The sequence below is a fragment of the Orcinus orca genome, chromosome 14 (assembly GCF_937001465.1).
Source record: "Orcinus orca chromosome 14, mOrcOrc1.1, whole genome shotgun sequence".
NCBI lineage: Eukaryota > Metazoa > Chordata > Mammalia > Artiodactyla > Delphinidae > Orcinus > Orcinus orca.
In genome coordinates this window covers 63,349,490-63,362,750 of record NC_064572.1, presented here as the reverse complement: position 1 = coordinate 63,362,750, position 13,261 = coordinate 63,349,490, and the positions used below count along the sequence as shown (strand labels likewise).

General features: G+C 59.5%; 2 protein-coding genes across 7 annotated transcripts in view; one reads left to right on the top strand and one right to left on the bottom strand.

Moving 5' to 3' along the window:
• PDZD7 (PDZ domain containing 7) overlaps window positions 1-3,190 on the top strand; it is a 19,271-nt gene extending 16,081 nt beyond the window's left edge. For 2 of the 3 annotated variants that reach the window (XM_049696900.1, XM_049696901.1), the window contains exons 16-18: window positions 584-1,177; window positions 1,486-1,586; window positions 2,008-3,190. In XM_049696900.1, coding sequence (XP_049552857.1) covers window positions 584-1,177; window positions 1,486-1,586; window positions 2,008-2,223 — 911 coding nt within the window. In that variant the 3' untranslated portion in view covers window positions 2,224-3,190. Of the gene's footprint in view, window positions 1-583; window positions 1,178-1,485; window positions 1,587-2,007 lie in introns of those variants that run through there. The other variant, XM_049696902.1, reaches the window with a different exon arrangement.
• Window positions 3,032-13,261, bottom strand: LZTS2 (leucine zipper tumor suppressor 2). 4 transcript variants are annotated; one of them, XM_033425804.2, is made up of 5 exons: window positions 13,108-13,261; window positions 7,290-7,739; window positions 6,009-6,656; window positions 5,208-5,459; window positions 3,032-4,385 (listed from the first exon to the last, which is right to left on the bottom strand). In XM_033425804.2, exons 2-5 carry the CDS (start codon window positions 7,695-7,697, stop codon window positions 3,702-3,704), a joined length of 1,992 nt encoding a protein of 663 aa, XP_033281695.1. In that variant the 5' UTR covers window positions 7,698-7,739; window positions 13,108-13,261; the 3' UTR covers window positions 3,032-3,701. The 4 variants fall into 4 exon arrangements, with proteins under 4 accessions (XP_033281695.1, XP_033281696.2, XP_012387997.1 ...); XM_033425805.2 differs by lacking the exon at window positions 13,108-13,261 and adding an exon at window positions 10,246-10,703 and having other exon boundaries at window positions 6,009-6,672; window positions 7,290-7,520; XM_012532543.3 differs by lacking the exon at window positions 13,108-13,261 and adding an exon at window positions 10,246-10,702.

Genomic DNA, 13,261 nt, shown 5'->3' with positions numbered 1-13,261 from the left:
AGTTGCGGCGAGTGGGGGTTGCTCTTCATTGCTTCTCATCGTTGTGGCTTCTCTTGTTGTGGAGCACGGGCTCTAGGAGCGCGGGCTTCAGTAGTTGGTGGCTCGCGGGCTCAGTAGTTGTGGCTCACGGGCTCTAGAGCGCAGGCTCAGTAGTTGTGGCGCACGGGCTTAGCTGCTCCAAGGCATGTGGGATCTTCCCGGACAAGGGTTCGAACCTGTGTCACCTGCATTGGCAGGTGGATTCTTAACCACTGCGCCACCAGGGAAGCCCCTTAATAATTGGGTTTTAAATCCACTCACTTTTTAAATCATCTCATTCTATGCAATAACCTCTGAGAAATTACCAGCTTGGTGTGGGAGTCATATTTTTACTTGCTATTGTAATAGTTACTTAAATAAAACTGTAACTATGACAATAGAAAGTTTTAAAATACTATTGCAATAGAACCCGGGCACGCTGCCACAGGGCCTGAGCAAACCCAGGCCTGGGTCTCCCTACACCAACAAAGGCAAGGACTGGGGTCTGGTAAGGTGGTCTGGGCTGTTGAGGGGAAGGCGGCCTGACCTTGGCCCTCTTCCCCAGACAGTCGTGGAGGCTTCTACCTACTTCCTGTGAACGGCTTCTCAGAGGAGGAAGATGATGGGGAGCTGAGGGAGCGTCTGGGGGGCCTCCAGGTCTCCCTGGGTGCCTCTGCCTCCCACCACCCTCATAAAGGGATCCCCCCTCTCCAGGATGTGCCAGTAGATGCCTTCATCTCACGCAGAAGCGCCTGCACACCCCCTCCCCAGCCACCCCCCGTGGCTCCCCGGCCCCCAAGGCCTAACTGGCTGCTGACAGAACCCTTGACCCTAGAGGGCCCTCGGCAGAGCCGGAGCCAGGGCCCAAGCCAGAGCCGCAGCTGCAGCCGCAGCCGGGGCAGAGGCAAGTCCCCCGGACGCAGGCGTTCCCCATCCCCGGCACCTATCCCCACTCCCAGCACAGCCAGCGGGCGCTACCACAAACCTCGGAAGGCCAGGCCTCCTCTGCCACGACCTACGGATGGGCAGGTGGCCAAGGCAGGGGGCAGTCAAGGGCCCTCTGAGAACGGAACTGGTGGGACAGCCGAGGAGGCAGCCACGAAGGTCCCCAGTGGGGAGCTGAGGACCGTCACACTATCCAAGATGAAGCAGTCCTTGGGTGAGTCCAGGCAGGACTGCACCTGCTGGGGGGCGGGGGCTCTTGGGTGTGGGTGAGGTTGGTGGGCTTGGTTTTGGGGTATAACTAGGGGACCTGGGACTAGGGAAAGAATCGGGATATTAGGATATAGTTGGGAGGGTCCATATTTGGGAGGTTTGGGGTCTAGAGTGAGTTGAGGATTGAGTAGTAATAGAATCTGGGGGTTTGGGAGAAGTTGGGGGCTCTCTATTTAGGGCTGGGTTTTCCTGGGAGCTCTGGGCTTTAGGGGTGTGGCTGCATGGTAACCCAGTGTTTCTCCCTCTCACTAGGCATCAGCATTTCTGGGGGCATTGAGTCCAAGGTGCAGCCCATGGTGAAGATAGAAAAGATCTTCCCTGGGGGCGCTGCCTTCCTCAGTGGGGCCCTTCAGGTGGGTGAAGGGCACCCAGGCCCACTCCCTAGGCCCAGAGCTGAATTCTGGCAGGGGGCGGGGCTGGTACATGCTCATCTTCCAGCCAGACATGTTTAGACCAGGTCATGGGAGGAGGCTTGGGAGCAGCGGGGTTAGGCCTGAAGGATACGCAGACCTAGGGAAAAATCTGTCCCCTCATGCCAGCCTGCGCCTGAGGGTGGCCCATCCTGTTACACCGCTAGCCCCAAGGGACAAAAGGCAATTGTCTGCACCCCACCCTGCCCCCAACCGGCTCTGAACACAAAAGTCCCATTGTCCATCGCCTCCGCCCAGAGCCCAGATGGGGAGGAGTGTCCTAGCTGGTGGAGGTGAGAGGTTGGGTGGTGGTGTGGGGTTGACCTGAGGAGGGAGGTCTGTGATTCTCCCACCCCCATCCCAGGCTGGCTTTGAGCTTGTGGCCGTGGATGGAGAGAGCCTGGAGCAGGTGACCCACCAGCGGGCAGTAGACACCATCCGCCGGGCTTATCGAAACAAGGCTCGGGAGCCCATGGAGCTTGTGGTCAGGGTCCCCAGGCCCGACCCACTGCCCTTACCCTCTGACTCATCAGCCCTCACTGAACAGCGGCTTCCTGGTGACCATTCCCCTGCCCGCTGACCCCTTGATGGTACTCCAGCTACCTCCCACTGGCTCCCAGAACCTCCCATTAATGCCCTTCCCACCCATACCCAGACCCCTCCCGCTGATGCCAGGCTTCTCCAGCTGACCCCCAGCCCAGTGCCCTCTCCAGTCTTCCAGCCTCCTGATACTAATCCCAGACTCTCCCCGGCTACCCCGTAACTCTTCCCACTGACCCCAGAGAATCCTCCTGCCATCCCCTGGACCTCACCTACTAACCTCTTCAGGCCTCAAGAACCTGCCACTCCTGCTTGCCTTGCCTACCTGCAAAGCTCCGCACTGGTGGCTCAGATCCTCTCCCCCCACATTCTCCCTCCCCAGTTGTCACTAAGGCTCTGCCCATTCCAGATAAACTTGGTGTCAAGGACAAGGTGCTACTGGGCAGCTCTGTCACCAGCTCACTATCCCTAACCCCCCAAGACAGGAAGGGGGTTGGGAAACCCAAGGTCTGGGGCTTAGGATTGGTGTGCACTTTCTCATGATTCCCCCAGTGAGGGACAGGCACTCTCAGATAGGGCCCTCAAGGGGGTCACTGTATCTAGCCCCCAGCCCCAAGCAGTGTTCTGTGCAAGGGACAGGATGGGAGTCTTTTCTAGTTTCTCAAACCCCAAGAGCCCATTTCATGTTGTGGTCCACTAGGAACTCAGATTTTCTGCTGGATTTGTCCCTCCCCCATCACCCTTTCTCCCCGGAAGACCTCCATGAGGGGTTAGGGGAATAGCCAGCAAATAAAAGAGGGCGTGGGGGTCAAACAAGTTCCCGTAATCTTTATCCAGCACACTCATCATTTTCTAAAAACAAAAATTTTTTTTTTAATTTTTTTCTTTGGGTTTGTACAAGAAATTTACAATGTGAAAAATATACAAGTGAAAACAAGGCCATAAACCTGGGTGTTGGGGAGGGGCCACTTGGTCACAAATACAAATAAACAAGACATTTCTGAGTTCTTCCTTTGGTCTGACTATAGCCCCCTTACCCCAGGAGAGAGGCTGCAGAGCTGGAACCTGGGGATCAGACCCCGCTCCCAGCCCTGTCCCCCAAAACGGGCAGGGTGGGGGCAGGCACATCTGGAGCAGCTGGCGCTGTTTGGCTCGCTCTGGCTGTGTGATGGGGAGAATGTGGAGATGAGGGAGCCCCTTCCTCTTCCCAGCCCCCTGGCTGGGTGGGCTGGAATGCTGGGGGTGAACGGGGTTGGCAGAGAGGCAATGGCAGTAGTTGGTGAGTGAAATAGGCTGAGTGAGTAGGAGCCTCGGGGTGACAGTGAACACAGGGACCTTCAAGGAGTCTGATCTTGCTCATCCAAATCACAGGGCAGCCCTGAGTCCTTGAAAGAGGCCCAGAGGCCTGGATCACAGGGGACAAGTGGCCCTGGGGCCCTCCGACTTTGGGGCCCTCAGTGGATCTGAGGCTACCATCTGCATTCAGTAGACCTCCCCGCAGAGCTGGATGCCAAGGCCCTAGATTTCGGTGGCAGTGATCTCCTCCAGGCAGATGCAGGGAGCTGGCTCCGCCAGGCCCAGGTCCGCGAGTTCCCGGGCCTCCAGCTCCAGGCTGAGCTGCTGCAGCTCCTGCTCCAGCTGCCGGTTGCGTCGGTACATCTGGATGTAGTTGTGCTGCAGCTGCTTCTGGTAGCGGATCACCTGCTCCTTCTCCGCCTGCCAGGCCAGCCGCTCCTCCTCGAAGCTGTCCCGCTGTTCCTCGCCTCGCCGCCGCTCCCGCTGTAGCTCCGCCCGGAGCCGCTCCACCTGGGCCCGCAGGCTGCCCCCAACCCCGGCTGCTGCCCGCTGTGCCTTGGCCTCATCACTCTCTGCCAGGAGGAACGGGTCAGCAGTGGCAGGAGGCACAGGGGGTTCCCGGAGGCCGGCCGCCTCGGTGTCCAACTGCCCAGCTTTCTCCCGCAGCCGCTCAGCCTCCTGGCGGTGCCGCTGCAGCTCCTGGGAACAGGCCTCCAGCTCCAGCTCCCGTGTTCGGGCCGCCTCCTGGAGGCCCCGTGCCCGGCCCTCACTGACCCGCAGTGCCGCCCGGGCCTCCCGCAGCGCCACTCGCAGGGCCACCAGCTCGCTGCCCTTCTGCACCAGCTCTGCCTGAGATTCCTTCAGTTGCTGCTTCAGGAGCGAGATCTCGCCTGACTTCTGGCACACCTGGGGGTGGGAGATAGTCAGAAAGGATGGTGAGAAGTGTTCTCCCAGGGTGTCAGGCCCTGACATCATGCTGGGCATTTAGGGAGAGGTGGTTTGATCATTATACCCATTTTACTGATGAGGATAATGAGAGAGCTATTAATTGGCTACGGTGGAATACAGACCCAGATGTTTTGCTTTCAAAGCTGGGGTCTTTAAACCATCACAAAGCAGTAGCGCCCTGGGGACTGGATGGTGGCGGGTTTGGTAGGAGTGGAAGCAACTGAGGGCAGTGCCCACATTTCCAGTTGAGAGGCACTACAGTATCCTGGTGAAAAGCAGAGACACTGGAGCCAGACTGCCTGGGTTCAGACCTCAGCTCAGCCACTGAGTAGGTGTGATCTCTGGCTCTAGCCTTTCTGGGTCTCACTTTCCTCACCTATAAAATGAGGATATTAACAGCACCCACTTCACAGGGTTGTTACGAGGATTAGAGGATACACTCTACATTACACGCTTAGAATAGTGCCTGTTGAGCAGCAAGCACTACATTCTCATTCTTATTATGGCGGGAAGGCAGTGGATAGGAACGTTACTGGCTACGTGCGCACTTAGACCAGACCAATGAGGAGACCAAATGTGGAGGCCCAAGAAGACCCGCACCCAGAAAGGGAGGTCAAAGGGGGAGCCTCATCTCACAAAGGTGAGGAAGGGGAGGCCCTCTGGGGGTGGCAGGTGAGGGGGTGTGGCTGGGCCCCTCCTTTCAAGGCTTACCCACTCCCCACCCCCACCCCCACCCCGCTGCCAAAGGCCCTGCTCCCTGCCCATCCTGGTCTGGCCCACCTCCCACTTGGTCTCCTCCAGCCGTGGCCCGAGCTCCCGCTGCTCCCGCTCGAAGGTGGCGCAGCGCCGCTCCAGCTGCTCACGTTCCTGCAGCAGCTGTGCAAAGTCATCCTGCAGCTGCCGCTTCTCCTGCTGCAGCTGGAACACCTGAAGCTGCAGCAGCTGTTGGGCCCGCTGCGCCCGCTGCGCCTGGGCCATGCCGTCCTCTCGCAGGGCCTCGCGCTGCCAGTGCCGCTGCCGTTCCTCGTACACCTATGGGCGAGAGGGTAGGCCTGGGTCCTGGTGGCTCCCCCAAACCTCAAGCCCTGGCCACCCCCAGCTCCCCAATCACCGACTGCCCTGGCTCCCGTCCTGGGCTCAGGGAAGGTAGATTCCATTCAATAATTACAATAATTACAATACCAACAGTAGCAGCTACTTTTATGAAAAGCGACACAACAACAACAATAACAGCAAGCACTTCCCAGGTGCCAGGCATTAGTCTAAGCACTTTACACCCTTCACCCTACTTACTCTTCATGATAACCCTGAGGCCAGGAATATCCCCATTTATAGATGAGGAAACCGAGGCTCAGTACAACTAAGTAACTTGCTCAAGCCTGAAGGACAGTAAATGGTGGTGCTGTGTCAACCACTCTACAGTGTAAGCCAGACAGCTGGGGTGGGGATGGGGTCACAGTGCAACAGCCCGACACCTGCCCCTCAGCACAGACAGAAATGCTTCTTGTATTCCCAGCACCTGTGGATGTCCTGCCATGCCACCCCCGTCACTGCCACTGACCACACCCGGCACATGGTCACCTCGCTCTCGTCCAGACTGTCCCGCAGCTGCTGCAGCTCTGCCTCCCGGTCTCGGAGCTTTCCTTCCAGGACACAATGCAGCAGGGCCTCGTCCGAAGGGGGTGGAGGGGGTGGAGGCGGTGGCGGGGAGCGTTCCCCACAAGAGCTGCTGTCAGGGGAGGCCCGGGGACCGCTGCCCAAGAGCCCCCCGGCCATGCGGCCCCCCAGGGAGCCTGTGCTCTTGCTGGAGGAAGATCGGCCGCTGTCTGAGTGGGAGGGCCCAGTGGGGGCCCCTCGGGCTGGCCCAGGCAGTGCCCCCCGCCCAGGGCCGTGGGAAGGCAGGTGCCCGCCTGGGGAGCTGGTGGCTGGCTCTGCACCCCCGGTGCTGTAAGTGGGCAAGCTGGACAGTGAGTTTCGGCCGGAGTCGGATAGAGTTCCCGATGGACAGCTGCTGGCCCAGCCACTCAGGGTCAGGGGTTTGTCGGCAGCCGAGGAGGAGGAGGAGGAGGAGGAGGAGGCAGGGCCCCCAAACAGCTGCGTTAGGCTGCCTTGGCTTCCTGACAGTCCGGCAGCCCGAGGACCCAGGAAGCTAGGTAGGGATGGTGCCCCTCGAGGTTTGGGCAGCACTGGCTTGAAGGCTGTTGGGCGGATCACAATTTTCTCCATGTTCTGAAATGAGGTGCCACTTGACAATGGGGATGAGGCCGCCCAATCTTTCAAAGCCCTTATCATACTCCCTGCCCTCCCATCCGGGGTCCCCAATCCCCATATACTAATAACAATTGCTCCCACTGGCTGAGGGCCTCCTGAGTGTCAGCTTTATGTCAAGTAATTTAAAACGTTCCTCTCAGATCATTACAACAGCCATACAAGCAAAATATTATCACTATCTCGTCCACAGATGAGGAAATGGAGGCTCAGCAGAGTTACGGGCCTTGCTCAAATTCAAACACATTGTTTTAAGTATAAAACAGTATTTCTAAGCAGCTAACACTTATCGAGTACATATTACGTGCCAGGCACTAGGCTAAACACTTTACACACATGATTAGATGTAATTCTCCCAACAATCCTGTAAGAGTTGACCTATTACCTCCATTTTACAGATATAGGAACTGAGACTCAGAAAGGTTAAATGACTTCTCTGAGGTCATACAACCAGAATGAGGCAGAGTTGGGATGAGAACCCAGGTCTGGTGAATCTGGAGCCCACACTCCTCCCTCTAAATAGGTCTCCTAATTTTGGCTTCTCCAGGGGACCCCTGATTCCACCCAGGCCCCAAAGAAAGGGCTGGTCCTCACCTTCTCCAGCTTTCCGGAGACAGGGATGAGCTTTGGTGGGGGACCACGGAGATGGGCATTGCGTGCCCGCTGCTCTCGGGCATCTTCGATGTCACTGCTTGGGCTGGGGGGTGACTCTGTCCGGAAGTCTTCATTGACGTAGGTAAAGTTGGTGCCAGGGACAGCCTTCCTGGGGGGCACAGCTGGGCACAGCGGCTCCTGTGCCTCATAGCCACCCTGCAGCAGCCCATCCTGCTGGCGGAAGAAGGTGGGCCCAGGGGGACCGTGATGGCGGGGAGGAGCCGGCCCCCCAGGGCAGGGCCGGCCTGAGATGAGGCTGCTCACGCTACCCATGGCTGGAGCTTGTGGGGCAGTGGCGGCCTCAGGAGCGGGCTCCAGTGGCACTGGCAGCGTCTGCACAATGGCCATGGCAGCAGAGGCTCAGGCCTGGCCAAGGGCCTCCAGGGAAACCTGTGAGCAGGGCAGTGGTGTCAGTCTCTCCATCTTGAGCTCCCTCCCTATATAAGGTCTCGAGTTCCTCCTGGTCCTTTGTCCCAGGTCAAACAGCCCCCTGACATCAGTAACAAACAACGATACCCTCCCCGCAAGGCATCCTCTCCGAGTCTTGGCAAGAACCTCAATTATCCCTGGGCCGCAGGCCACTGCCCAATTCTGGTCTAAACATGGCTGAGGACTGAATCTACCAAGCAGGGATGATGACGGAATGGGGCCCCACAGAGGCCAGGACTCAAGTTAGGGAGGGAGCCCTCTCTACCAGCTCCCAGCACCAGTCCTTGGTCCCCTGGGACAGGTGGCCTCATTAGAGGCAGTCTGGGCAACCTCAGGGGTGCAGTCAGCAACTCAGATGGTAATTAGGAAACAAAGAGCTAAGGCCAGGCAGTGCCCAGCCTCCCCCAGCTGGGCCTCAGTTTCTCCCAGACAGACAGGCGGCAAGGGTGGAGCTGGTCAAACAAGAACTCAGAGCTCTTAGGGAGCCCACAGGTACCCTCTGGGGTCTCCTGCCTCCAAGAGGTGGATGCAGGCTCATGCCTGTTTCCATGACAACTAGCCTCACCACACCCAATCAGTCGGGCCTAGAGAAGCCTACACAGACCCACTGCCAACCCCTATGAAACCTTCTAGCTTTGGACATTCCCCAGAGTAACCCCAAGGGGATGAGGATAGAAGCTCTACCATCACCTCTGGCAGCTGCTCCAAGATCTCATTTCCCTGGAGCCCAGGGAAGAGGGCTCCACCTCCCCAGGCCCTGCTCCTTCCTGGAAGGGGACAGCAAGTCTCCACCCGGAACTCCCTCCCCAGTCCTGAGGCTGAAGACCAGGACTCAGGCATCTGCTGAAGTCATCATGCAGAACGGGAGCCAAGAAGTGGACAGAGAATTGCGTAGGAGTAGGAGTGTATGCATCTTACTTATTTGTGTGTGTGAAACTGTGTGTACAAGAGCATGAACCTGAGCACTGTGTTTGAAAGTATCATGAATGAATGTGTGAGTATATATGTTTGGATAGATGCATTAGTACATTCAGATATACATGCATATGTATGTGAACTCATATGTGCATATCTTACAAAAGTGTGTGTGTAAATAGGGTGTCTCTCTCAGAAAGTATGTGAAAGTCACAAACGCATACATAAGTGAATTTGTGGTGTATGACTGTGACTATGTGAGAGAATATGTTTGGTTAGATGTCCATTCATATATACATGAGTTTATGTATCTTACACAAGTGTGTGAGTAGGAAATGAGGGTGCACAAGTGTGTATAGAGCACCGTGTGTGCATGGGAGCATGTGAGAGAGAGGGTGAGAGCCTGGGTGGCACGCAGGGCCAACTGGGTGAGTGGGAGCCTGGTTTTTGTCACTCACTGGATTGTGGGGAGAGGAGAGACACGTTGAGTCTTTGCTTGATCTGCTCTCCTTCATTCTTGCGTGTGTTCCGTTAAGTCCGCCCCCACCCCCCCTCCCCGCTCAAGTCAGAAGATCTGGAGAACCAGGGAGGTGTCCAGACTGAGGAAGGAGGAGCTGGGAGCTGGGGGTTGGGGTGACTGGTGTCCACGGAGCAGGGGCAGGGGCTGAGTCCACCCCACAAGCGCCAGCCCTGAGCAAAGCCAATGGAACACCCCCTCCTCTGCCCTCTCCCAGACCACTCCAGGGCCTGGAGGAAACAGTGGGGAAGGGGCTTTTTAGGGGGCCATGGGGGCTGGCATCTCTGTCTCCATTTCCCCACTTCTGTGAGCACAGAGAAAGTGGAAACTGAGGGGAGGAGACAGAGAGATTCAGACAGGGACCCAGAAGACAAGAGACAAAGACTGAGAGAGGCCCCAGGGTCAGGCAGACCCAGTGAGCCGGGGTCCCTGCGCGCCACGGAGCCAGGAGCCCCTAAACCCAGAAGAGACACTGAGCTGGGCCCTGAGAGCCAGACACCCAGGGAGCCAGCGCCAGGCGTCTGGAGAGCCAGGCCCAGCCAGCCCGGCTCCTGCTCTTGAAGCCCGAGAGAGAAGGAGGGGCAAGTGGAGGCTCCATTTTGAGAAGTGCGTTTGTGGCTGTAGGAAGGGAACCCCCAGCTCTCCCCAGCATCCTTGAGGAACCGCTCCGGCACAGCACACACTCCCCCCGCCCAGTGGGGACTACTGAGGGCTGGGTCCAGCCGGGGTCCGAGGGAGGTCTGGCCGAGGTCCGAGCTCCCACAGACCTGTTTTGAGGGCAGAAGAGTTCGGGAAAGTCTCCCCCTCACCAAACTCCAAGGACCATCCAGCGGGATCAAGTCTGGGATCACGAGTTGCCATTCCGAGACCGGAAGCCGGGAGCCCCCAATCCACCCTCCGGAATCCATCCCCCTCCCACCCCCGCCGCTTCCATAAAGTGGGGGCAGCTGTAGAATGCCGCCTCCCCACGGGACCTCGGCCGTGCATAAGTTGGGGTCACCCCCAGGTCGCCTCCCAGCCCCGGCCCCCCCTCACCTCCACCGCGCTGCTCCATGCTCAGCCCCGGGCCGCCCCCAGCGCTCCACAGGCGCGCCGACCGGCTCCAGCCCGCGCGCCGCTACTCGGAGCGGCCCGGTCCGGCCCGGCCCCGCCTCCGGGGAGCCCCCGGCCCGGCCCGGCCCAGCCCAGGCCCCGCCCGGCCCAAGTGGGCGGTGCAGCGCGGGGGAGGGTCCGAGGGGCGACCCCGCCCCCGGGGCGCGGATAAGCGTAGGCACCCCGTGTCACGCGTGTCCGGCGAGGCGCACGCACGCAGGGGCTACGTAGCGGGACTCAGATTCCCTCCCTCCGAGGCGCCGCGGCTGTGTGTCTGGAGGCTCGGTCGGCTCAGGACTAGGCGGCAGTGGGTCACCCTGTACCCCTACCCGAGCCCCGGGGCCGGCGGCTGCTGATCATTGTTCGAGCACAAAGGGCCAGGCGCCGCGGCGGCCGCCCTTCCCCCTCCGCTCCTCTGGTCGATGCCAACCCCGCCCCCCCCACCCCCAACACACTCTCCGGCTTCGGAGTCCAGAGAGGGAGGCCGAGGGTCAGCTGCCCCCCACGCTGGGCCCTGCGCCCCAGCACAAGTCGGGGGCCGCGGTTTGGTGGGTGCTTGCCCCACCCGCAGCGGGTTGGAAGAGGCACGCTTGGATTTGCGGAGGCAGCGCCACCTAGCGGCCTATTCGGAGAACAAGCCCAGTCACCCCAACCTTGGGGGGTCCCTACCCGACTCCCCAGCACTGTGCCCTCTCCCACTAGAGCCCAGGCCTCCCCCGAGCGCGGCTCTGTGCTCCCCAACCTTCCCTCCGAGTCATTTGCTAAGAGAGAAGTCATTGATCGAGAGGCAGCCCCTGAACCCCCAAAAGTCACTGGGGTGAGCTGGTCCAAACTTACAGGCCAAGCCTACACGAGCCTCACAGCCGACAACATTCCACTGTCTTCTCAGGGTCAGGGATATTCTCACCCTCTGGCAAACAACACTGTCTTAACACCCACACGATCTTTCCCACATTCAGTCTCACACAGCCACAATCACACAGTCTGTCTCGTCCATCACAAGGTTCCATGTCCCTTCTTTCCATAATCTTCAGGCCAATTCACAGAGATACACTCGGTGTCACACGCCTAGTTGTGCACAAACACTCGGTGTCACACGCCTAGTTGTGCACAAACACTCGGTGTCACACGCCTAGTTGTGCACAAGCTTTCACAGCTCGAGTTCCTTCGCACCCAGTCACAATCTTAAATACACTTCGTCTCCTAAGTATGTTTCACACTGACAGTCTCATTCACAGTCACAAAGACAACTTCTTACACATACACTTTGTATTTCACAAACATTTTAACACATAGACTTGCCCGTAGGGGTCTCTGTGACCTAGTCAGGTCAGCTGATGCCCGCACCCCTGGGCAAGGACAGCCTCCTGCCCCCTAACCCCGCCCCCCAGGGCCAAGGCCCGCCGGAGCTCCTCCGCCTCAGGAAGGAGCATTCCCCCCCTTCCAGGCCACAGCCCTGGCCGGCTCTCAGCTCTATTTTTAGCTCTATGGAAAGGGTTGTTTTTCTTTCTTTTTCCCTGTAAAGGGAAACATAGCCCAGCCACCCTCAGGCTCACCCTAGACCCTCAGCCTTACAAGAACAGACTGAGCCCCCCCTCCCCCGTGGAGACCCCCTCTGCTGGCCTTACCCTGATCCCAGCCTCCTGGGACACCAGGAGCCTCCTCCCCTTTCTGGCAGCCTGCCCAGAAGCTCCGGCAGCAGCTGGGCTCAGCGAGTGTGTAGAGGTGGGGGGTGGGGCAGGGAGGGAAGCCGAGGGCCGCTGCCCACTACCTCATTCCCTGGGGGGAGGGGGGCCGTCCTCCCTTCTACCAGAGGGAGATAGGCCCACTCTGGTATTGAGGTGATGTGTACGCTCATGCATCCTCTGGGGAAGGGGGACTCCCACTCTTGCATGAGTGGGCCTTCTGCTTCTACTTTGGGGGTAGGAGCTCCCAGTTCTGCAAGGAAGAGTGGTAGTAGGAAGGGAACCCACAGGCGCTCCCGCAGCTGCTCCCTGGGCTGGAGGACCGGGCGGGGGCTGCTGTACACTGCCATCCAGAATAGCACCCCCTTCAGGGATACTTTCAGGGATGGGGGCACCATGTTCCGGAGAAGGAGGACGAGGAACCCAGGTAACCCCACCCCAGCGCAACAGTCTCTGGTCCTCCTGCGCTACCCCAACTCCAGGGGGCGTTGTGTTCCCATTCCTGGGGGAGGGCTGATCACCTCCAGGAGGAGAATGAAATACAGCCCGGCAAGATACCTGGCAAACTTGCTGAGTACCGCGGAGGGAGGTTCCCGCCCCGAGGCTGGGGTGGGGGGAGGACAGCCCGCTGGTGGGCGAAGCGATCACGTGCTCAGCGCCTGTTTACGTCTTAGTCTTCACCTGCGGGCGGCAGGGAAGCAGGAGCCTCCGGAGGTGTCCCACCCGGCCCGCCCCCATCCGCGGTCACTGGGCGGCTCTTTCCTCCCACCCCCATCAAGTACGCGACAGCAGCGCGCCCTGCCCGCTGGGGGGTCCTCGCGGGCCAGTGGCGCTGCTCCACGGACTACTAGCGTTAACTCACTGGGCGCGTCCGCCCCGGAATGCACGTGTGTTCGTGTGTCTCCAGTACGCGTGTGTGTCTGTGTGCGCGCGTGTGTGGGCCCGTCAGTGTGAGTTTCCGTGTAGGTTCCCTGTTCAGACTCCTGGCCTGCGGCCCCCGGACCGGGGACCCCCCTCCTCAACCCCAATCCCCAGCTTCCCCAGATCGGGAAAGTTCGCTCCGGGGCGGTGTGCGGCAGGCGAGAGTTCCTGCACCTCCGCGGCCCCACCACTCACTCACCCAGCGCCACCTGCACCGCCGTTCCAGCTTCCGCCCGGCTTCTGCTCCAGAGCCGGTACCTCCTTGCCGCGGACCCGCCAGCTCCCAAGCCTGCTCCCGGTTGCGGACTCCGAGCGCCCGCCCGGCCGGGCTCGGTGGAGCGGGGCGGGGCGGC